The 25,073-nt window shown below is 40.8% G+C and overlaps 1 protein-coding gene across 9 annotated transcripts in view; it reads left to right on the top strand.

Moving 5' to 3' along the window:
* Nucleotides 1-22,283, top strand: part of ENTPD4 (ectonucleoside triphosphate diphosphohydrolase 4) — a 32,845-nt gene extending 10,562 nt beyond the window's left edge. For 5 of the 9 annotated variants that reach the window (XM_059695965.1, XM_059695967.1, XM_059695968.1 and 2 more), the window contains 10 exons: nucleotides 982-1,132; nucleotides 1,653-1,756; nucleotides 9,092-9,151; nucleotides 9,426-9,556; nucleotides 9,662-9,736; nucleotides 11,403-11,569; nucleotides 15,516-15,840; nucleotides 17,412-17,497; nucleotides 19,013-19,174; nucleotides 20,330-22,283. In XM_059695965.1, coding sequence (XP_059551948.1) covers nucleotides 982-1,132; nucleotides 1,653-1,756; nucleotides 9,092-9,151; nucleotides 9,426-9,556; nucleotides 9,662-9,736; nucleotides 11,403-11,569; nucleotides 15,516-15,840; nucleotides 17,412-17,497; nucleotides 19,013-19,174; nucleotides 20,330-20,558 — 1,490 coding nt within the window. In that variant the 3' untranslated portion in view covers nucleotides 20,559-22,283. Of the gene's footprint in view, nucleotides 1-981; nucleotides 1,133-1,652; nucleotides 1,757-9,091; nucleotides 9,152-9,425; nucleotides 9,581-9,661; nucleotides 9,737-11,402; nucleotides 11,570-15,515; nucleotides 15,841-17,411; nucleotides 17,498-19,012; nucleotides 19,175-20,329 lie in introns of all 9 variants that reach the window. The other 4 variants (XM_059695973.1, XM_059695974.1, XM_059695971.1 and 1 more) reach the window with 2 other exon arrangements.
* The last annotated feature ends 2,790 nt before the right edge of the window (nucleotides 22,284-25,073 follow it).

Raw genomic sequence — 25,073 nt, forward strand, 5'->3', positions numbered from 1 at the left:
TGAAGACTTCCATGGAGGCAGTAGCTCTGGATGAGGAGGAGTTAGCCAGATGAAAAGAAGTGGGAAGTGGGTAGGAAGGCAAAGAGAAGGCTATTCCTAGTGGGGGTACAGTGGCCATAAAGCCAGAGTATGATGTAGAAATTTTATTCAATATGGTTGAAGCCAAATGGAAGGAATGTGGGGAGAGAAAGGATGGGTGAGTATGCAGAGCAGGTTATGATGCCATTCTAGAGTTGAGCTTTATCTGGAGGGCATTGAGGAGCCCAAAGGATTTTAAGCCAGAAAGAGACCCCTTTTGCATAGGGAATGGTCGGGGAATTTCAAGACTGGGCAGTAGGATGTGTAGGCTGGCAGAGGGTGGGGGTATTCAGAAAAGATGAAGAGAAGTGAAAAAATGTGAGAGGAACCAAGGAGAGGCAATGGATGAAACTCACAATACATGTTGGGATGAGGGAGAGAGATTTTATTTAGGATATCAGCTTGGGCCACTGGATGGCTAGTGATAGTGGTCAGTGAGGCGGGTAACAGGCAGTAAGAGCCCGTGTATTGTTGAGTCCAGATTTGAGTTGTGAGCGGGTGGTGAGCCTTGTTCACTGGGCAGTAACCACACACTGATCTGCAGGTTGGAGCAGAGATCTGACAGGAGAAATCTGATGGTGATGCCAACCGTGAGAGTGAGGGAAGTGGGTGCTCTTCCCAAGGGCAGCGATGAGCTCCTGTGCAATCAACTCCAAGTGTTTGACACATATGATGCTCAGTTAGGTCTGTGATTTTTGATGAGTAAGAATAAGAGGATGTGGGACTGAACGTTTGGTACCATCATTTGAGGAAGAGAAACTGAAAGGTGTTGCCAGAGGGATAGGAAAAAAACAAGGAAAGTATGGTGTATAGCTTGAATTTCTCTCAAATTAGCCTCATTGAAGAAGTATAACTTACTAGCTGAAATATCTGCTTGTTAACAGAGGTGTCCTTTTTCTGTAGGCATTTCAGAATTTGCTACCTCTCCAGAGAAAGTCAGTGATTACATCTCTCCGCTCCTCAACTTTGCTGCAGAGCATGTGCCACGGGCAAAACACAAAGAAACCCCTCTCTACATTCTTTGCACAGCTGGCATGAGGGTCCTTCCTGAAAGGTGAGAGCAGTCCAGGCCTGTGGTGGTGGTGGTGGTGGTGATGATGGTATATTTTCCTCCTTGTTTCCCTCCTGTTGCTTTTCCTCTTCCTTTTCCTCCTCTTCCATCATCATCACCAAAAGGAAGACATTTAAATTTCTTTTTTGAAATATAGAATAGTGGCAGAACTATTTCCTAGCTAGAACTCACTGTCTTTTAATATATTTGTTTATGACTGTAAATTGTAAACTATAAAGTTGTCATTTAAAAAATTGATTTTCTATATTATTAGTTTAAGGATTTGTAGTTTTATATTTAAGAATCACATAATATACACATGTGAAAATTCATTCATTGTTCCACTTGAAAATTCATTCCTAAAATAAACAATCTTTTCAATGAATTGCTTTGGTTTTAAACTATATAGGATATACCAGAGCAATAGTGTGTGTATGGGGGGTGGGGGGTGGGGGTGCCCTTTTTAAAAACAAAAATTCAGTATGTCATGTTTTGATATGTACAATTTTGGATTGTCTTACAGCCAGCAGAAAGCCATCTTGGAAGACCTTCTGACTGATATCCCTGTGCATTTTGACTTTCTGTTTTCTGACTCTCATGCAGAAGTAATTTCAGGGAAACAGGAAGGTTGGTATATTTATCTTCACTTTGAAATTTAGGAAACTTGCTTTAAATCCTCCATTTCCCACTGTGTATACTTTATTAAATTACTCCTAATATCTTAAAATTTGGAAAACCATAGCTTTGAAATATTATAATTTTTAAATGTTTAAATTAGTTTCCTACATAGCTGACCTTTATTATCCAAACATTAAGCCATTGCAAAAATAATTTATCTTCACCACATGTAGGAAATGAATTTTAAACTCCTTTCGATAGAAAAGTTTTGTGCTCCTTGCCTAAGATATACAGCTTTCTGGAATTACGATAATTACCAAGCTATTGGAGCCTTATATTGATTTTCTCTCTAGGAAGGGAAAATTATTCTTGACTTTGATACACTGAGAAAATATTAGTTCTGTTTTCAAAGAAATGATTTCTTTGTAAATTAAATGACAAGTCAGTGACATTATTTGATTAATAGCTTGTTAGAAATGGAAATAAAAAACATTTATTTCAAAGTCATCTATCATTTTATCAAATGCCTCCTCTATGAAAGACACCATAGAGAATACAGAATTGGGTGAAATATGGACATTGCCATTGTTATGTTTACAAGCAAGAGAGGTACACAGTTAACTGCTATATGAGTTACAGTTTTAGATACCTTAAGGAAGGTTAGGAAAGAAGATCATGGGAATTTGAAAGAGGAAGACTTTTTATTTCTAGCTAAGGGCATCATGGAGAAAATGGCATTTGAACTAATGAGGTAGCTATAGCGTGTCAGAGCATGGCATAGGTAGGGCTCTGAGAGGGCACATTCCAGGCAGAAGAAATTGTTTGAGTCAACACAGGTCGAAAAAGCTGCACTATAGATGGAGGAACAAAAATATGTTAGTTTGACTGCATTATGGCCCTTTTGAAGGTGTTAATAATAGAAAAAGTTGGACAGGTCTTGGTGACATCATCACCATGGCAGCATGAATCATTCCTTCTTTCTCTCCCCTTTGATTTATAATTAGACATTTAAAACAACACACACACACACACACACACACACACACACACACAGAGAGCACCTCTGCATAGCACATGAGGGCACCTGAAAGATATCTCTTCATCTGTCTACCAGAAAGTGGGTGGATTGAATCCTAGAGGAGGCTGTGGAGCCAGGAGAGTAGTGGCAGGGGGTGTGCGGCAGGCCAGGACAATCTTTCTGGTAGAGGAGGTGGAGGATGAAGATGGTGAGTGAGGGTCTATCTGGCTGTGTGTGCTGCAGCTGGAGGAACCTGTTGTCTCTGAGAAGACATCACAATGATTGGGGGAAGGGAAAAGGCAAAGAGAACACCCATGGATATCTGGGACACCCCTCGCTCGAGGATACCCCTCTCTGTTCTGTGGACACACCCAAAACATCAAGTGCTAAGCACACACTTCCCCTAACTCAGTGGCCACTCTTCTCCCTCAATCCCCCTCCATCAACTTTTTTTTTTTTTTATGAGCATGCTGCCAACCTATCCAGCTCGGGTAAGAGAAACCAAAAACTTGTGCTATAGTGCCACCTTCTGGAAAAATAAAAGAAAGTACTCTACTTAGGAACTTGTTGAATTGTTAGAATCAAAATAAACCAAGCTTTACCTAGATAAGAAAGGTATTCACTACTTGAAATGCTCAGCAGAGGCACTTTCATCAAACACCATAATCACTGTAATATAATATCACAAAAAGAAAATGATAATTTTCTAGTAACTGAACACAAAGGCATGGACTATTGTGATCTAATTGATAAAGAATTCAAAAAAGCTGTTATGAAGAAATTCAGCAAGCTACAGGAATACTCAGGCAATGAAATGAAATCAGGAATAAAATTAATGAACAGGAGTACTTTACAAAAGAGACTGAAATTCTAAAAAAAGAAATTCTGGAGCCGAAGAACTCAGTAAATGAGATAAAGTATTGGGGGGGGAAAAGCATATCAGATGGAAGAGAGAATAAATGAGCTCAAGGATAGGAATATAAAGATGTTTCAGGTGGAAGAGGAGAGAGAACTAAGGATTTTTCAAAAGTGAAGAAATCCTACAAGAACTATAGATTCCATTAGAAGAGCCAATATAAGATTAATGGGTATACCAGAGGAAAGGCAGAAAGGAGCAGAGTGTATTTAAATAAATAATAACTGAGAACTTCCCAAACCTGGGGAATGAACTGAATGTACAAATCTAGTAAAACACTATCTCAACACAAAAAGACCTTCTCCAAGATGCATTATATTGAAACTGTCAGAAATCAATGATAAAGAATTGTAAAGACATCCAGGGGGCGGGGCGGGGGGGGGGGGGGGACAGTAACCTACAAAGGAACCCCCATTGAGCTATCAGCAGATTTCCCAGCAGAAACTATAGGTCAGGAAAGAGGTGATGACATATTCAAAGTTCTGAGAGATAAAAATTTCCTGTCAAGATTATTCTATCTGGCAAAGTTCTCCTTCAGATATGAAGGAGAAACTAAGGCTTTCCCAGACAAACAAAAGCTGAGAGAGTTTACCAGCCACTAGATTGGCCTTAGGAAAAATATTGAAAGCTCTTCAAGCTGAAATGAAAAGCCAAAAGTACACAAAACTCTGATTAAGGTGATAGACAATATTAGAAACTAACTTTTTAGAATAGTATGTCAAACAATTATAGCATAACCATTATAGGAAAGCATTAAAAATAACTACTACAACTTAGTAACAAAATCACAGCATAAAAAGATAATTGGTGGCTTGAAAAATATAAAAGGGGAAGGGTAAAAAGATGGAACCCTTATAGGCAAATGAAGATAAATTTGTTATCAGCCAAAAAATACTTTTATATATGAGCTGTTTTATGTAAACCTTATGGTAACCCCAAAGAAAAAATCTAGAGCAGAGATACAAAACAACAACAACAAACAAATGGGAGAATGAGCAAATCACCATGAAAACTACTAACTTGCAAAGGTGAACATGCCTGAGCACCAAAATATATTAAGCAAATATTAGCAGATCTTAAGGAAAAAATAGGTATAATACAATAGTACAGTGGACTTCAATACCACACTATCAGCAGTCACAGACTGTTCTGACAGAAAATCAAGAAAATGTTGGAATTGAACCACAAGTTAGAACCAATTTACCTAACAGACATCTACAGAAAAATTCAGGCAACAACAACTGACTACATATTCTTCTCAAGTACACATGGAACATTCTCTAGAGTAGATTATCTGAATTTTAGCAAATTTTAAGAAGATTGAAGCCATACCAACTATCTTTTCTGACCACAGTGGTATAAAGTTAAAAGTCAACAAGAGGAAAGTGAGAAAAATCTACAAATATATGGAAATGAAACAACATTCCAAACAATAATGAGTTAAAGAAATCAAAAGGGAAATAACTGTCTTGAAACAAATAAAAATGGGAATACAACATATCAGATATCCTGGGATATAGCAAAAACAGTTCTGAAGGGAAAGTTTATAGCAATAAACACATATATTAAGAATTTTGAAAGACCTCAAATAAACAACTTTACACTTCAAGGAACTAGGAAAATCAAGCCCAAAGTTAGTAGAATGAAGGAAATAAGATCAGAGCAGAAATAAATGAAATAGGCACCAGAGAATAAAAAAGTTAACAAAACTGGTACTACGGAAATGCATACAATCAAAAGAAACTATTATGAACAATTACATACCAACAAATGATATACTTGAAGAAATGGATATACTTCTGGAAACATAACCTACCAAAACTGAATCAGTATGAAATAAACAATATGAACAACCAATAACAAGTAAAGAGATTGAATCAGTAATCCCAACACAGAAAACCCCAGGGTCAAATGGCTGAGAATTCTACCAAACATTTAAAGAATTAACACCAACCCTCATCAAACTCCTCCCAAAATATCAAGGACAAGAGAACACTCCAAAGCTCACTCTATGAAGCATTACCTTGACAAAACCAGATAAGGATACAAGAAAAGAAAACTGTAGACCAATCTCCTGATGAATATAGATGCAAAAATTCTCAACAAAATATTAGCAAACCAGTATTAAGAGCACATTATGCCCCATGACCAACTGGGATTTATTCCCGAGACAACAAGGATTCAACATATGCAAATCAATAAATACTTAATACTTTAATAAAATGGAAGATGAAAATAGCATGATTATCTCAGTAGACACAGGAAAAGCATTTGGTAAATTACAGCATTTGTTTATGAAAAACCCTTAATAGATTGGGTATACCTCAACATAATAAAGGCCATATATGACAAACCCATAGCTGGCATTATAGTCACTCTTATACAATACTAGAGGCCCGATGGACAAAATTTGTGCAAGGGGCTTAGCCCTTGCAGCTGAGGCAGCTGCCCTCGTCCAGAAGGTCGTCCAGGTCATATAGCTGTCTGATCTAATTAGCATATTAGCATATTTTGTTATTATAGATAGTATTGGAAGCCTAGCCAGAGCAATTAGGTAAGACAAAGAAATAAAAAGCATCCAAATTATAAAGGAAAAGGTATAATTGTCACTATTTGCTGATGATATATATAGAAAATTCCAGAGAATCATTCAAGAAATTGACTAGTCATTGAGTCAACATTTTCTGTGAAGTGGCAAGATACACAATACACAGAAATAGTTGTATTCCTTTAATGATGAAGCATCTGAAAAAGAAATAATAGCATCAAAAGCAAAAATACTCGGGAATAAATTTAACCAAGAAAGTGAAAGACCTGTACAATGAAAACTATAAGACTTTGCTGAAAGAAATCAAAAAAGACAAACAAATGGAAAGACAGTATGTGTTTGTTCGTGGATCAGAATAATTTATATTTTTAAAATGTCCGTACTACCCTGAGCCATCTACAAATTCAACATAGTCCCCATGAAAATACCAAAGGCATTATTCTTCACAGAAATAGGACAGTTCTTAAATGTGTATGGAACTATAAAAGACCCTGAATAGCCAAAGCAATCCTGAGAATAAAAGAACAGAGCTGGAGGTATTACATTTCTGTATTTCAAACTACTACAAAGCCATAGTAATAAAAACAATATGGTACAGTCACAAAAGACACATCAACCAGGGAAACAGCCCAAAAGTACATCCCTGCTTTAGACAGTCAGCTAATAGGGAAACGACACCCAGTGCAGGGAGGTTAGTCTCTTTAACAAGTGGTGCTGGGAAAACTGGAGAAACACATGCAGAAAGGTGAAGTTGTACCCCTGTCTATACCACTCACAAGATTTAACTCAAAATGGATCAAAGACTTAAATGTAAGACCTAATACCATAAAATGTCTAGAGGAAAACTTAGGGAAGAAGCTCATCAATATTCATGATGGCAATGATTTTTTGGACATGACACTAAAAGCGCAAACATAAAAAGCAAAAATCAACAAATGGGACTACATCAAACTCAAAAGTTTCTTCACAGCAAAAGAAACAATTAGAATAAAAACCCACAGAATGGAAATAAATTTTTGCAAGCAGTATATTAGATAAAGGTTGATATCCAGAATATACAGTGAACTCATACAACTTAACAACAACAACAAAAAACACAATACAGTTGAAAAATGGTCAGAGGAGTGAAACACATTTTCAAAGATGACATCAAAGTGGCCAACAGGAGCTTAAAAAGATGCTCAATGTTATTAGTCATCAGGGAAATGCAAATTACAAGCACAATGAAAATGGTGATGGAACAAATAAAATAAAAATTTTAAAAACCCACAATGAGCTATCACCTCACACCCATTGTGGAATGGCTGTCAACAAGATGAGAGAACAAGTCCTAGTGAGGATGTGTTGAAAAGGAAACCCTTATACTGTACATTGTTAGTGGGAATGTAAATTGTTCTAATCACTAGGGAAAACAATATGGAGGTTTCTCAAAAAATTAACAATCAGTCTACCGTACAATCCAGCAATTCCACTTATAGATACTTTATTCCCAAAAGAAATGAAAAAGGACTTTGACAGATATATGCACTCTTATGTTTATCACAGCATTGTTCATGATAGCCAAGATACAGAAACACCCCAAATGCCCATCAACAATCAATGGATAAAAAATATTCTGCCATGAGAAGGATATCCTGTCATTTGCAACAACATGGACCTTTAGCACATTATGTCAAGCTAGATAAGTCAGACATAGGAAGACAAGTGCCGTATAATATTACTTATTTTTGGAATCTGAAAAAGTCAAACCTGTAAAAGAGCAAAATGGTTGTTACCAGAGGATGGTGGTTGAGGGTAAGATTGTTGGTGTTTAGTAAATGAGCCATAGAGATCTAATGCACAGTACAGTTGATCCTTTAACATTGAGGATTTGAATTGCGCAGGTCAACTTAATACCAGGTTTAAATTCAACTGCATAATGATAATAAAATTATACTATGATTATGCAATATAAATTTCACTCTTAGGGCAATATATTACAGTTTATAAATGTATCAAAGTAATACACTGTACATCATACTTACAGAATGTTACATGTCCAATTTATTCAATTAAAAATATTGGACAGGTCTTGAAGTGTCCAGCTGTGAAATGTGGACTTTGTTCTGTAGATCAGTTCAGTAGCAGAGAATAGAGTGGGTTGGAGAGGAAGAGTAGAGGTAGGAAGATTGGATGTCTCTAACAGCTTAAGATGGTAATGAAAATGGGTAAAGATATTGGATATAGGAAATGGTGTAAAAAGAGAATCAGATGTTGCAAATGAGTGAAAGTAAGGGATAAAGGAAACGGAAGAGTCAAAGTTAACTTGTTTGTAAACCTTGCAACTGATAGGTTTAACTTCATAAAAAATAAAAACTCTAGTATTTGAAAACAACCTATAAATTTCTAAGGAAACTTAGCCTGTAGGGCAGTGGTTCTCAACCTGTGGGTTGCGACCCCTTTGGCGGTCAAACGTCCCTTTCACAGGGGTCGCCTAAGACCATCCTGCGTATCAGATATTTACATTACAATTCATAACAGTAGCAACATTACAGTAATGAAGTAGCAACGAAAATAATTTTATGGTTGGGTCACAACATGAAGAACTGTATTTAAAGGGCCAGAAGGTTGAGAACCATTCCTCTAGGGAGTTATATTTTCAACCTATGTAAAGGATATGAAACTATAAATTTTAAACTAGGGATTTCTTGTAAAGCCACTAGGAAAAGATAAAATACATAGTAGAAATATGTTATTTCAGATGATGTTTTCACAGGTTGTCAGGGAGTAAAATAAATGAGATGTTTGCACAGACAGCATTGATCAGAGTTATACAAAGTATTTAAAAACTATTCTTATCTTTACCCTGTGCAATGTCTACAGGTGTGTATGCTTGGATCGGCATTAATTTTGTCCTCGGACGATTTGAGCATATTGAAGATGGTAAGTATCATGTTTCCAACTAATGTGTGTAACTGGAAATTGTGGCTTTTTCTATGTAGTGAAAGGATAAAAAGGAGCTAAGTTTTGTGACACAGTTAAGTGTGTGTAGGTGGAATGAGAGGAGTTGCTGTTTCGCACAGCTTGATTTTAGTTGGGAAGAGGAGGCTGGGTTTGCCTAGAAATGTTTGAAACATGCCGTGAAAACAAGGTGCCTCTGTGAAGATCCCAGTTCTCTGCATCTGTTCTGTTCCATGGGTGTTTCTCATGCTTCCAGATGATGAGGCAGTCGTGGAGGTTAACATTCCTGGAAGTGAGAGCAGTGAAGCCATTCTCCGGAAAAGAACTGCCGGTATTCTCGACATGGGAGGCGTGTCAACTCAGATAGCGTACGAAGTCCCCAAAACTGTAAGCTTTGCCTCCTCACAGCAGGTTATTATCTGTACAAATTTCCTTCTTTTTGATTTGGTTTCATTTAACATGTCTCCATCCATTTTTGTTTTGTTTTCTGAGTCTGAACACGCCTTTACTGTGCTTGCTGAGGTACCTCTGCTCAACCCAGGAGAAAGGAGACAGGAGGAAGCCAAGGCAAACCTCCCCTAAGCCGTTTGTGTTTTGAAGTCAGCTGGTTTGTTTTCTGAACTTACATGGAGTTTTTCTTTGATATACATGCCAATCACATGCTTGAATTTTATATATTTTCAGTTCTTTTCTCATCAGGGATTAGAAAAACTTAAAATAGCATCAGATTTCTTGATATAACTAGGGAAAATACTTTTTTTTTAACGGTGCAGATAGCTTTTGACTTTTCCAGAAAGGACTGAGGTTTGTATTCACTGCTTCTATGTTCCTAAACTTCGGTTTACTGTCTTTTCTCCATCCCTTCCGTGCTCTGTCACTACAGTTTTCCAAGGGCTGGTGGCCTTGTGTGGAGAGCAGCAGAAGGGTTTCCAGATACATTTCTGAGTTGCTACATGTCTTCATCACCCTGTTTCCATTCTGCTGTAAATTAATAACAAAGCTGGGTCCCCTCCACTTTGACCCAGCGTAGTGTCAGTTAAAAAAGACTGGTGCTGGACAAGAAGCCTAGGCTGCATCGTCATCCTGTCCTCACTAGTTGTGTGACCTTATGCAAGTAACTTAACTTCTCTGAGTTGGTTTCCATCTATGAATATGAATGCAAGTGCCTCTAACACAGAGTTATCATCAGGTTTAAATGACATAGTGCATATATCTAACGCATTGCTGGGCACCTTGTGTTCGCCCAATAAATGATATATTTACTAAACTCCTTAGAAGAGTGCTTTGTAAATTCAAGTATTACAATCAGTGTTTCCTACTTCCTATCTAGACATGCTCTGGAAACTTACACTCGATAAAAAGTCATGTCATTCTCTTCAGAATAAAGTAAAAAAATATATAAAGCAAGCTTGGAAAAATAAAAATCAGTATTAAAAATGTCCTATGGATGAATCATATGAAGAAATTGTTATCATTTTGGCTTTACTACTTTTCATTCTTTTTTCCCTATTTATAGTTTTTGGAAATATGGTTATAATTTTACTGTTTATGCAGTTTTGTGCCTTTTTTTAAAAATATATTTTATTGATTTTTTACAGAGAGGAAGGGAGAGAGATAGAGAGTCAGAAACATCGATGAGAGAGAAACATCGATCAGCTGCCTCCTGCATATCCCCCACTGGGGATGTGCCCGCAACCCAGGTACATGCCCGTGACCGGAATCGAACCTGGGACCTTTCAGTCCACAGGCCGACGCTCCATCCACTGAGCCAAACCGGTTTCGGCTGTGCCCTTTTTTTAATAGCGCATAAGCATCTTCCTCCATGAACTTGATTAGCATAAATTATAAACCCTCCCAGGAGTCGTACATTTAGATGACATCCAGCTTTTTCTGTCCCAGAATTGCAAAGGACATTTGTGTACAGAGACTTTTCAGTGTTTAGGATTACTTCCAAAGCGTAGGATTCCTTAAATAGATTTACTAGGTTAGCAGAAATAAACTATGTTACTAACTCACTTTTGCAAAAAGCTGTAATAATTCCACAAATGGGCATTGCATCTGAAATCTCAAGTCAGAATTATCATATTGAATTAGGAGGGATGCTTAAAAGGAAATACAGAAGCAGAAATTTTTGCTCCATTTAAATGAGAATTTTTTAGATCCTTCTTTTTAAAGAAGGTGATTGTTTTTGTATTGCTTAAAATATTAACATTTGTTATCTTTACGTCATCAGGAAGAAGTAGCTAAGAACTTGCTGGCTGAATTTAACCTGGGATGTGATGTTCACCAGACTGAGCATGTGTACCGAGTCTATGTGGCCACATTTCTTGGGTTTGGTGGCAATGCTGCTCGACAGAGATATGAAGACAAGATATTTGCCAACACGTTTCAAAAGAACAGGTAAAGCAAGCATCTTTCATTGCTCAGTGGGCATGTTCAAATCCAGGTCTCTCCTCCTAGAAAACATGAGGCAAAGCAGGGAGACCTCCGTCAGCAGAAGCCTGTCAGCACTGTTATCTTTTTATTCCCCTGCCAGCTGAGTGAGAGAGGAAGTGAAAGGATACCAGGGTCCTGCCTGCAGCCTGACATCCCACCAGGCTCCAAAGGAGGCTGGCTGTCCCTCAGACCCACTCCCCTGATGGAGGAGAATTTCACTCTTAGCATATTAGTAGTTTTGAGCCCTGGGTAATGCATCCAGATTGCAGGCCCTCAGGAAACTCAACACCAGCCCCACGGCAGATGTCCTGGAGCCTGCAGGAAGTGTGATAGAGTTGTCACTGGTGATAAAATTGAATTATGTGATGTTCTGAAAAACCAGCCTGTGCAATTATTTAGTGGATAAGACCATAGTGAAGGAGGTTATGCAAGAGAAAAAAATGATCTAGAAGTCAGAGTTAGTGGTTTTAAACACATCAGTGAAACTTTTTAAAACGAGTTTCTGAAGAATTCTGGTATAGAAAATATGTAAAACTAATAAAAGCAACACTCAGTTTAAATTTATTTTAAAAGTTTAACTATATAACAATTATTTATTTGAAATTAGTCCATAGAATAGAAAAGCCATTTGGATGGATAAAAATATCTGAAATAGGGAGTCAAGTAAAATATCCTATTAATTACTATTTTGTTTTCTTCATTTTGATTAAACAATTTTGAGGGGGAAATTCTTATTCATAGAGATAAATGATAGTATATTTCCTTGATCAGTTTAATCTTAAACCTGTGGAGGCCCGAACTTTAAGGAAGACCAAGAAGTCAGAGCCATTTGGTATCACATTTTTCAGAAATTCACATTTGTGACTAGAAAAAGACAAGAAAACTTGTTCTTTGCTCCAGATGTTAATTGAATAGTGTTGTAAAGAGATTGGTAGTCCTGTGGTTTCTTTTTTAAGGTAGTATTCTATATAGCACATCTTAGTATAATTATTTTTTACAAATGTCTTAAAATAGAAATCATAAGTGATATTTGAATCAGAATTTTGGAAAAATGCCTTCTTCTGCAATCCTAATGTTTACTATTGGTTTGATGTTAACAAACTTGTGTAATGGACAATTGAGTGGTACTTCTTAATTTAGATGAAGGGCAAGCAACTAAAACAGTAGCATGAAGTATACATTTGACTAGTCTTGGACTTTTACAATAATTATAAATGGTAGAAACACTTTTATATATGTTATGAATTTGAGCCTTGAAATGTATATTTATCTCCTTGCCATTAGTAGTGATGATTGATTTTTTAATTAAACATTTTTAAGATGTAGCAAAGACCTTTATTACATTCAAGTGCATTTTGAGTTCTCATGATCTTGGGAATAAACAACTTGTCAGTTGACTGGTTAGTAAACACTTGATTACTGTCAGTGACTGAATATTGAATCAGGCACTCTGCTAGTAGCTAAAACCCTGTAGGTCCCTGTGATTTCATGGTATCAGACACTAACATAACTCCAGTGTTGGAAGCTTGTCCCGTTTCTCAGATGCCTAACAGTGATTACACATAGCAGGAGGACAGATCTTGATGCCTGGGAATTTCACTGGCAAGTTAGTAAGCACAGTGCAGTTCGGTGAGCAAAGTTAAGATTTTTCTGTGGAGCTTCTCAGAGCCTATAATACAATAGAAATGCTGTCATATGCAACAGTTGAGGTCAGTAGTTGATTAATTTTTTAAAAATCAGTTAAAACAAAGAATTATAAAAATAGAATCAAATCTCAAGCATTTTGTTTTAGCGTACGTGTTTATTTGCCAATCTTTTGCTCTGGACTGAAGTGTTGTTTTAAGGCTACGTCTGTCATTTCTCAGGTGTGCACTACCCTCACTCAGCTCAATATCATTTTAACTTTCTTTAAAGAATACCAGGAACTTAAAGACATTTTTGAAGAATTTGATACCAAATCTGTCTAGATTTTTACTCCTTTTTCTAAATTATTCTTAAATCTTGCTAACACCTAATTTGACAGCAGTTTTCTGGCAACTTGCCTTTATCATATTTTTCTAAGACATCTAACCTAGTTTTTTTTGTTTTTTGTTGTTTATATATATATATATATATATTTTATTGATTTTTTACAGAGAGGAAGGGAGAGGGATAGAGTTAGAAACATTGATGAGAAAGAAACATCGATCAGCTGCCTCCTGCACACCCCAACTGGGGTTGTGCCCGCAACCAAAGTACATGCCCTTGACCGGAATCGAACCTGGGACCTTTCAGTCCACAGGCCGACGCTGTATCCACTGAGCCAACCGGTTAGGGCTAACCTAGTTTTCACAGGATACATTTTCACTTGCTACCTGTTTTTCAGTCATATTTAATCTTCCTATCTAATAAAAGAGAAACATGGTAATTGGCGTACGACCGATACCCTTTTCATTGGCTAATCAGCGAGATATGCAAATTAACTGTCAGCCAAGATGGCGGCCGGCAGCCAGGCAGCTTGAAACTAACATGAGGCTTGGTTGCCTCAGTGACGGAGGAAACCAACGTTCCCCGCCTGCCGCTGCCTCTGAGCGGGCAGTTTAAGAAACTCTGTAACAAATACGCCCAACTTCAGCCAGCAGATTCGCAACATTGTAAGCAAAGGCCAGAAACCTACTTTCAGCCGGAGGCCTAAGAGCTGGAGCCAAGCCTCAAGCTAAAGCTGGCCCAGAATTAAAAAAAAAAAAAAAAAAAAAAAAAGGAGCGTTTGGGAGCTTCAGTCACCCCCAGCCTGAAAACAGCCCTTAGCCCCTCACCCAGACTGGCCAGGCACCCCAGTGGGGACCCCCACCCTGATCCAGGACACCCTTCAGGGCAAACCAGCCGGCCCCACCCGTGCACCAGGCCTCAATCCTATATAGTAAAAGGGTAATATCCCTCCCAGCACCAGGATCAGCGGAGCCGCGAGGCCTCCCGGCACTGGAATCAGCATGACAGGGGGCAGCACCCAAACCCCCTGATCGCCCTGTGGCTCTGTGTGTGACAGGGGGCGGGGCCACAACCTCCCTATCCACCCTGCTCTGTGCCTGATAGGGGGGAGCTCCCTCCCCCCCACGGGCCCTGCTCTGTGTGTGACGGGGTAGAGCCATAACCTCCCCATCAGCCCTGCCCTGAGTGTGAGAGTGGCGGCGCCCCAACCCCCTGATCCGCCCTGCTCTGTGGGTGATAGAGGGCAGCACCCCAACCCCCTGATGGGCCCTGCTCTGTGCGTGACAGGGTACAGAGCCCCAACCCCCCTGATGGGCCCTGCTCTGTGTGTGACGGGGGTTGCTCCACAACCTCCCCATCGACCCTGCCTTGAGTGTGACGGGACAGCGCCCCAACTCCCCAATTGGCCCTGCTCTGAGCCCGACCAGGGGCTGCACCTAGGGATTAGGCCTGCCCTCTGCCACCCGGGAGCAGGCCTAAGCCAGCAGGTCGTTATCTCCCGAGGGGTCCCAGACTGCGAGAGGGCACAGGCCGGGCTGAGGGACCCCCCTCCCCCCCCCCGAGTGCACAAATTTTTGTGCACCGGGCCTCTAGTTATATAATAAAAAGTCACAGGTGCTAGTGGCAAAAATGGAGCTGTGAACATAGGAGTGGGCAGAGCTTACGAGCACTCAGGGGTGGGGTCTCCAGGCTGTGTGCAAGGAACGGAAGGCATTGGTCACCTGACCAGGTAGTTGTTTCACTGGACTCTGTGAAGGTGTCTGCCATATGGAAGCGTGTCTCATAATCTCCAAGTGGGGCTCAGCTGTGTCTTCCCCTCACCTCATTATCCTAGAACCCTCTGTGTTCCACCAAACACATTTTGAGAGGCACTGGCTCCGAGCCACTTCTTCGGGCACAGTTTTCTGTTGGTCTCATGACAAAGTTTCTCTTTGTCCTGTAGGCTCCTGGGGAAGCAGACTGGTCTAGCTCCTGACACTCCATACCTGGACCCCTGCTTACCCCTAGACATTAAAGATGAAATCCAGCAAAATGGGCAGACCATGTACCTGCGGGGAACGGGAGACTTCGACCTGTGCCGAGAGACTCTCCAGCCTTTCATGAACAAAACGAACGAGACACAGACTTCCCTCAATGGTGTCTACCAGCCCCCCATCCACTTCCCGAACAGCGAGTTCTACGGCTTTTCTGAATTCTACTATTGCACGGAAGATGTGTTACGCATGGGAGGAGACTACGATGCGCTTGCGTTTACCAAAGCTGCAAAGGTAACCTTCAAGGAAAGCATTCTCTGTGTGCTTTGAGAGACTGGTGTCGGCAGTGGCAGGTCACGTCCTCCCTTTATGATTGGAGGCCCAGGCCCAGGTCGAGAGAAGGGAAAGGTGGAGGATGTCATTGGGAATTGGGTGAGAGAAATAGTCACAGCAGGAGCAAGAAACTCACTTCTGCCCCCACTCCATGAACTAGTCTGCTCTCAGTGGCTCCCAGATTACAGCCCTTCACACTAGTGTGCATAGTGGAATTATCATCTGACAGTATTCCATGCAGCCTTCCTACTTCTGTTCTCTTATTCTCCCTGCCTTTCTGACACTTTCTTAGGCTCTTTCATGGGTTCCCCCTTCACAACCCCTTAAACCTTGGTGACCCCAGACTTGCACGCTTGGCCTTCTGACCCTCAAGTTCTTGGATGGTGTCATGCATGCTCATGATTTGCTGCTGTCTCGCAAGAAGAGGCTGCAGTTCTGACCCCCACCCCGTGTCTGCTAGATGTCACGACTCCAAATACATCCACCATTTTCTCCCCACTCTGTCCCTGTTATGGTCTCAGTTAATGGCATCACTAACCATCCAGTCCCCTCCCAGAAAACCCAGGAGTTATCGACTCCCCATCACTTACTTGTTCATCCCTCGCTGGACACCCCTGTTACTTGCTGTCATAGATATTTCTCAGAGCCCTCCCTGCGTTCTGTCCTACTGTTGTCCTCGTCCCGGCCTCTGTCACTGCCCTATTGCGGGAGCCTCCCAGTTGACCTTCTTGCATCTCGTCTTCATCATTCATCTTCCAGCCACTCCCAGAATGTTCTGTTAAAATGCCGTGCCGTCACCTGCCCTGTTAAGACCTGCAGCACTTCCTTTTCCTTCCAGGATACATTTCAGATCCCTTAGCATGTCATCCCCACCCTGTAGCGTCATCTCCCCACCTAGCTCTTTATACTGTGATCGCAGCAAACAGCTGTTGGTTTCCCTCACGAATGCTACTTCCCATTTCATCTTTATCAAGGTAGTTCCTGTGCCTGAGATGCCTGTCCTTACCCTCTCACTCCAGGCTGAGTGCTGTTCTCCGTGTGCCCTGTTGCAAGTTGCTCAGCTCCTCTGGGCCTCAGTTTCTTCATCCTTCAAATAGAGATTAGAATAGTAGCCACGTTGAGGAGTCATTTTAAGATTTACATCCAGAAAAGGTACTTACACGATGCTCAATACATGTAAGCTATTAATATGATTACAGATAGCTTCAGGGAAAGGTGGCATTTCTTTCCCTTCTCTGAAAGACACAGTCCTTTGTAATCATTTTTGTCTTCCCAGAATTTCGTGGGAGAGACTATCTCTTTAACAGTAACTTTGGCAGAATTTTAAGACCAAGAACAAGCACTCTGCTAATGAGTAGTATTCACTGCATGTCTGTGTGCCTTGTCTTCTTGGTACACACATATAAGTGAGGCTTCTGTTCTAATTGGAAGGATATGCTTGTTATGAATAAGAATTTGGTAAACACTTTTTTCAATGAAACAAATTTAATAAACCTTTTCTGATGATTTATTTTGGGTAAAATTTCTTTCAGGATTACTGTGCAACAAAGTGGTCGATCTTACGAGAACGCTTTGACCGAGGACTGTATGCCTCTCACGCTGACCTCCACAGGCTAAAGTAAGTCATGGACAGCCAAGCCCAGAGTGTTTTTAGAAACAGCACATTCAGTATGGCCCCTAGCTCGCTGCACCCAGGCCCAGCCACCTGTTTATCTTTGTCAAGCACTGTTTCTCCTCTTCTGTCCTGGCCTCCTTTCAAACATGATGACAAATACTTATGCCCAAACATATATTGCTCCAAATGTATTTTTGCTCACTTTTCCTGCACTTTCCACCTGGATTCCTCTCTTCATCCTTGGCTGTTGAAGTCCTGCCCAGATCAGTCAGGGTGGGCGCTGTCCCTTTTGAGTCTTTCTTTCAGCCAGACTCCCTTCTTCCCTCTGGGTCTCCAGAACGCTCATTATGTTTCTCCAGTGGTGTTTACCTTTTCTGCTTTAAAAAAGTCCTTTCATTATAAGTTATTTAAGTATATTTATTATCTTATTACTTATTATAGTTATTATCTATATTATATATAGATATATAGTTATTATCTATTCTATATATTATATTATTACTTATTATAGTTATTATCTATACTATATATATAAAAGGCTAAGCGACCAGTCGACTGGCTGGTAGGTATGACGCTCACTGACTACCAGGGCAGATGCTTAATGCAGGAGCTGCTGAGCTGCGGTGACATGGCAGCGGCGGTTCTCGGGTGATGCACCCCAGAACCAGAGAGGAGGGAGCCCAATTCCTCACAGGGCCACGCGATTTCACCTTTGGCTGTGGGTTATGTTGTTACTTGGGTACTGTTGGCCCCAAATTTGGTTTACTAAACACTTGTGTTTGTGTTCTGCACCCTGTACGACAGCAACTTTGTGGAGTGCCCTCTCACACTCTGGGACCCCTCGGGGGGATGTCAGAAAGCCGGTTTCGGCCAAGGGACCTTACCTGCCAGAGGGACCCCACTCACTCCATAGACGCCCTTTGAGCAACGGCCAGGTGTGGCCGGCCGGGGAGGGACCCGAGGAGGTTGGCTCCAGGGCATGTCTGGCCCATCTCGCCCAGTCCTGCCTCACCTGCCACCTTCTAATTAGTTTCCTTTCAGTGTGCATGAATCTGTGCTCCAGGCCACTAGTGTCTTAATAACTTGCTTAGCCCACTGCTTTTCAAAAAGTAAGCCTCTGATAAACAGTTAGAATCGTAGAATAACAGAAAAGGACCCTCCTCTCTTCTCATTTTATAATAACGAAAATGAGGTCTAAGAAGTTGGAACTTGCTCAGCATTTATTTAATGAATAAGATCTGGAATGCCAGAGGAAAAATTGTGTCATGCAATGTACTAAATTCCCCTGAGCCAGGTTTCATGAGCTGGTTGATTTGCCAGGTAAACTGTTTCGTGTTGTGGGATAAGGGACATAGACCACGTCAATCACCTTGAAATGCAAGCGACTGGTGTGGCTGCACAGAGCACTGGCCTCATGAAGCCGTCACAGCCACATTGGTCCCAAAGGGGAAGACTGTCGTGACAGTGTATTTTGACAAGTGAGTCAGTCCCACGTCTGTGTGTGCTTGGCGTTGGCAGGTACCAGTGCTTCAAGTCTGCCTGGATGTTCGAGGTGTTTCACAGGGGCTTCTCCTTTCCTGTCAACTATAAAACCCTAAAGACAGCCTTGCAGGTGTATGACAAGGAGGTGCAGTGGACCCTCGGAGCAATCCTCTACAGGACCCGCTTTTTACCCTTAAGGTACGGGCGTGAATTGGGAGCAAGAATCAAACACAAGATGCTTCTCTGTTTGCCATCATCATGGCACCTGTGGTTTGTGAATGTCTGGGCACTCTTGTTAGCACTGACCGTGGGCAGAATTGCAGACTCAATGAGTTTGACTTTGCTCCACCCTCACCCCCAGTCCTCCCCTTGCCCTTCCCCATCCCTTCATATGCAGCACAGGGTTTGATTATTCTCAAGTGTCAGCTCCCCAACCCCTGCACAGAAGGGTCAGTTCTAGGGTTCTTAACATTTATGGCCTTGGAGCCCTTCTCAAAATAATGTTTTTAATGCATAACATTAATATATAGGTTACAGAGGAAACCATTGTATTGCAATATATTTATCAAAATATTATAGAAAGTAAGTTTGTAATATAGTAATCTTTTCTTTATTAACATATAAAATTACAAGGTCTGGCAACAGAAATGGTACCTTCTGTAATTTCAGTGTAGTGTCCTAGTGTCATATTTTAAGGCATCTGCAGAGCAGCACAGTGTGAACTAGAGACCTGTGAGTTTTACTAGGAACAAAGTCACAGGTCCTGCTGCTACTACAGTAGTTTGCTGGCTACATTCATGTCCAGTGGACACTACATTAGGTGGAGTTGGGTAAAGAAAGATGTGTGCTTTTCCCCATTCAGGTTCACAGACCAGGCTCTCAGTTGACCCCCACAGAAGATCCCTGGTTCATTGATAAATGAGGTCTTAGCTTTTTCAGACCCACCCCCCCTCCCACTTCATTTCCTTGAGCACCTGCAAGCAATACTTGTAGCGGGGCTAACTGCAAAAGTTGTGCGTAGTGGGTGTTACTGATCAGAAGCATGGTTTGACTCCACATTGCCTTCCGTGTATAGTGAAACCCTCACAGTTCTATATGTTATAACCAAATTATGATGATGAGTGCACTTTCACATGTTATCTCATTAATACTTGCAAGTGCCCTCTATTAGGCCATATTATCCTACATTTTAGAGGTAAGGAAACTGAGTCTCAAGGTTAGTTTTTGTCTGCAGAGCTGTGTCCTGACCTATGCCCCTCTAACCCATGTCCTGTGCACTGTTATGTCACATTATTGCCCGATTAGTCCGCTGTGACCTCTCATGGTTGATGGTTTTTGTTTCCATGTGGGCAGAGATATCCAGCAGGAGGCATTCCGGGCCAGTCACGCTCACTGGCGGGGGTTCTCCTTTGTCTACAATCACTACCTGTTCTCCGGCTGCTTCCTGGTGGTCCTGCTCTCCATCCTCCTCTACCTGCTGCGGCTCAGGCGCATTCACAGGCGGATGCTGCGCAGTGGGGCAGCCGCCACCCTCTGGCTGGAGGAGGGCCTTCCGGCCCAGAAGATGGCGGGAACCTTGTGAACAGGAACAGGAGTGAGTGCCCAGGAAGACCTAAAGGAAAAGCCATTTTTGCCTCAGGGTTTCTTCTCTTTATCTTTGTTTTATTTTTCCCTTCCCTGTTTGGTCCTTGGAACAAAAACAAAATCCATTGTGTGTAAACTCTGCTCTCCAGGAAGATTGCATTTGCCACTGCTTGGTACACAGCTTTAAACTGAGGAGTAGGGAAAAGGGAAAATCACTTCATACTTGCTATATAGGACATCTGCCAAAAATTATGGACATTTTTGGTTTTTCTTTAAGGTATGTTTAATTTTAAACAGATGCACTTTGATAGTGGAGGGAAATGGCAAAGGTGTTTTCTATGGTGAAGATGGGACTGAAGAGTGAGACTTTTACAGAACCCAGAACCTACTGAATGAAATTAAAAGGCTTTTCCCTCTATCTTGAAAGCTCTAACCTAAAGAGGGTGATGTTTAGTTTTTATTTATTGTTTAGGTCTGTCACTATGTTTTCTTTTCAGGTTCAAAAAATCAAAATCTAAAATAGAGAAATATAATATCCAAAATTGAGAAAACTAGCTCCCAGGAGGTAACTATTTTTAAAATTGATAGTGAAAAGACCTGAAAAATGTGAAATAATTACTAAGAGTGCTGTGTGTGTGTATGTGCACGTGCGAGAAAAATGCTAAGGAAAGAGAATGAGGAATACAGTGCTCTTTTGGAAACACACTTCAAAATTTACTGTTTCGTTTTATTTTATTTAGAAAAATCCCCATTACTATTATCTTTTCCTGACCATAGGTAATTACTTTCTTTATCCCATTTTCCAGTGGCCTTAGAATACCGGGGCTTTGAAAGAGTTGGAAAATTTGTAGTTTCACTGGTTTTGATGTTAATAGAACTTGAGCTGGTGCCAACTGACATGTACGCCAGTATTTTTTTTAATATATATATTTTTTATTGACTTCAGAGAGGAAGGGAGAGGGAGAGAGAGAGAGAAACGTCAATGATGACAATGATGAGAGAGAATTATTGATTGGCTGCCTCCTACACTTTCTCTACTGAGGGTCTTGCCTGCAACCTGGGCATGTGCCCTGATCTGGAATCGAACTGATCTCCTGGTTCATAGGTCAACACTCAACCACTGAGCCACACTGGCTGGGCACGCCAGCATTTCTTAGTAGTGCATCTTTGCTTGTTTAATTGTGCTCACATTTCTTCCAACTTAAGTTGGTATTCTCCTCTTAATTAAACGTTGTCTCTGCAGTTTTATTCTGAAGACCCCATACGTAACTTGATAACTTCTCTTTATTACTGTTGGGGTTAAGGCTGCACTGACAATGCTACTATAAATCCACATTTTGAAGAAAACAAGTCTGATATTTTAAATAGAAATCTAAAAAAGACAACTGGATTGGCGTATGTGAGATCAGTTGTTTTTTTTACCAATTCATTGAGTTTGGAACCATTGGGAATGCTTAGATTTCGCGCGCTATTTAACCCCAGAAGAGTTAAATCTGTCTAGTTGGTACCAGATGTATATTTCAAGAACTATCAGCTGCTTTTTAAAAAAAAATCACTGATTAGAGAAATAATTGAGATCCTGAGTGGGATTTTTATCTTGTTTATTAATTACTGTATATTGATGATTTTAAAAGATTACAGATTTGTGAAAGAAATGCAGATTCTCTTATTATGTTCCTCAAAATGAATATCTTAACAAGGAAAGAATTATTGGTAGAATACAGTCAAACCTCGTTTCTCAAATGTCTTCCATCTTCAACAATTTGGTTCTCGATCAGCTTGTTCACAGAAAGAATGTCTCTGTTGTTGTTGAACCAAACTTCCACCTGACAACCCTTTCATGCTGATACCTCAGTGTGACAAAAAGCTATCTCAGGCAACAAAGGAGAGAATGCTTTTGTTGCTAGCAAAATCAGTGATTAGCACAATCTTAAAACATAAAGAGGCCATCAAGAGTGCTGATGTTGCTAAGGCTGTGAAAGAAACAGTGATTAAAGAGGTAGATTTGGATAAAAGGAGAGCAGTTAGCCAGTGACAGCATTTGAGAGGCAGTGATGTATGAACAAGCAAAGATGCTTCATGCTGACCTGAAAGACACCCTGGAATGAGTCCTGAAATGATTCCTTTACGGCTAGGAAGGGGTAGTTTGACAAATTTTAAAGTGTTTATTAATACATTAAACTACATTAGGCATATCTGTATATAAGAAAAGTTTTTAAAATGGAATCATTTGGGGATCTGGAACAGATTAATTCCATTTACATTATTTCTACTGAGGAAAAATGATTTGGTTTTCAAACAAATTGCTTCTTGAACAGCCTTAGGGTATGAATTAAGTTCAAGAACCAAGGTGCCACTGTATTTGCTTCTCAGATATTCAGAAGGTGGGAGGAGCTGTGTGGTGTTACAGCAGCTAATGTGGAGAGAATCTTATTTCAGAGAGGATGGAGATAGTTGTCCCCCACAAGGAGTCAGCTTAGAAATGCTGGTCTCCAGATACTGAATCTTTGGTCCCTGGTAAACCCTTTTCTTATCAGAAGCCAGCCACAAGCGAGCTTCTGGAGGTAGAATGAGCCGGTCTGCGTCTCCTCGAGTTCTTAGCTGGGTTTGCTCTTAGACGGGGGGTGGCATTAGTGGTGAAGAAGAAGTAAGTTTACACTGGAGCTTTTCTCCACCAACCATTTGGAATAGTAAGGCCCAAAACTGCAGAATAAAGAATTTTAAATGCCTAGTGTACGTGATTTTGCCTTTACAATCAAGGCACAGGCTAAATAGGCCTGAATTACAACTTCCTTCCGTAAGTAGCTACTGTTTGAGTAAAGGGTGCCCGCTGGTCCTGCTCTGTACTATTCAGGGAGCAGTGCAAGGACGGACCCAGCAGCCCTGCTCTACACCCGGCCTCAGGATCCCTCTGCAAGGAGCCACCTCACTCACTGAAAGAAAGAAATCCCCAAATTAGGGTTCCAAGGCCCACACAGCCTTAGACGTGGCACAGGTCAGTGCCCATGCTCCCTGCAGGGAGCTTCCTGAACAGAGAGCTTGACGGATTGTTGCCTATGGTGAACATCTGAAGACCCTTGAGCTGAGACTGTGATTCAATTTTTAAAGGGAACTTAGAGACAAAAAGAAGTTAAGAATATGCAGCAGAGACTGTGGCCTAGAGAGCCTAAAATATTTACTGACTGTCCCTGCATGAGTAGTCACATTCAAGAAAGGACACACAGAATTCCCCCTAATTTAGGGGTTACCATTTCATGGGCACAAAAATGATGGCAAGACAAGTGACCAAACTTCAATTTTAAAATATTTGTTTATGCACCAGAATTTCATTTCTTAACCTTTCCTCTAGATTATTTTCAAGGTCACTTTTCTAATAAACCAGGAATCATGTCCTTCTCCCCCCCCCCCCCCCCCGCTCCGTCCCCCCCGTCCCCCGTCCCCCCCCACACACACACACATTTAAAAAGTGCTATTCAGGAGGGCTCACTATGTTATGTTGAAATACCTGCAATCACAAGATCTCATATACTTTTTCACCACCTTATACCACAGGGGAGAGGCAGCCAGGTGCTTTCTCGGTGATACAGGGATGGGTTTCTGTGAGAGGCAGGCAGTGGAGAACTTAATTCAGGGGAAGAATTATTGTCACTTAGGGCCAGCCAAGAAGGCTGTAAACTCTGAATACTTGTAATTGAAAGAAAAAGAAATTAGACTGGTGGGTACTTGCTAGAAGCCTTGCCAAAGGAAGACATTCTGTGTTCAGTCTTGGCAGCAGCCACTGCAATAACACTCTGTTCCACTGTCATACTGTGTGCTGCTCCTGTGGTCATACTGTGTGCTGCTACTGTGAAGACCCCAGAGGCTGTTCTCAAGATTTTACAGTCCATTTAAGGAAATCGCAGTAAAAGTACAAACATACTGTTTTGTACCAGTGGTTTTTGCACATTTCACCCCATACTCCTACCTTTAGGCAGCACCCCCAACCTGGGGGTAAACCGAAGAGGCTGCTGGTGGCTCAGCCTGGCCACCTTGGAGGCCGAGATCACTTGTTCACCACCTGTTGTCCACACCTGTGCACTCAGGTTGGAAAGCTCTAGATTAACAGATACTCAAATTTTAACTCGGCCTTACGTAGAATTGATTTCCTTATAAGAAGCGTGCATTTCACTTAGCAAGAAACTCAAAAAGGCAAATGTGTTTTCCAAGCTTTAAAAAAAAATCAGCTTTAGGATTTTTGTGTGGTAATGTGCAATTCAGCAAAACTACAAGTAAATTATTTGTTATTTATTTCTATTTCAGTGTTTTCTTTTTAATGATACTGATTTTCCCTTTCAATAATAAATGACGTGACCAACCAAGGAAAAAGATTTGTTCTGTTATAATGTTATTTTTGCAGTTAGGAATTACAAAAAGAATAAGGGAGTATAAATGTGTTCTGTTTAACGTTTTCCATTTGAGATAATTCTCTCTGGGGGATTCTTGTGGTGTGTCACTTTCATTTATAGTAACCTCA

This window comes from Myotis daubentonii, chromosome 5 (genome assembly GCF_963259705.1).
Source record: "Myotis daubentonii chromosome 5, mMyoDau2.1, whole genome shotgun sequence".
NCBI lineage: Eukaryota > Metazoa > Chordata > Mammalia > Chiroptera > Vespertilionidae > Myotis > Myotis daubentonii.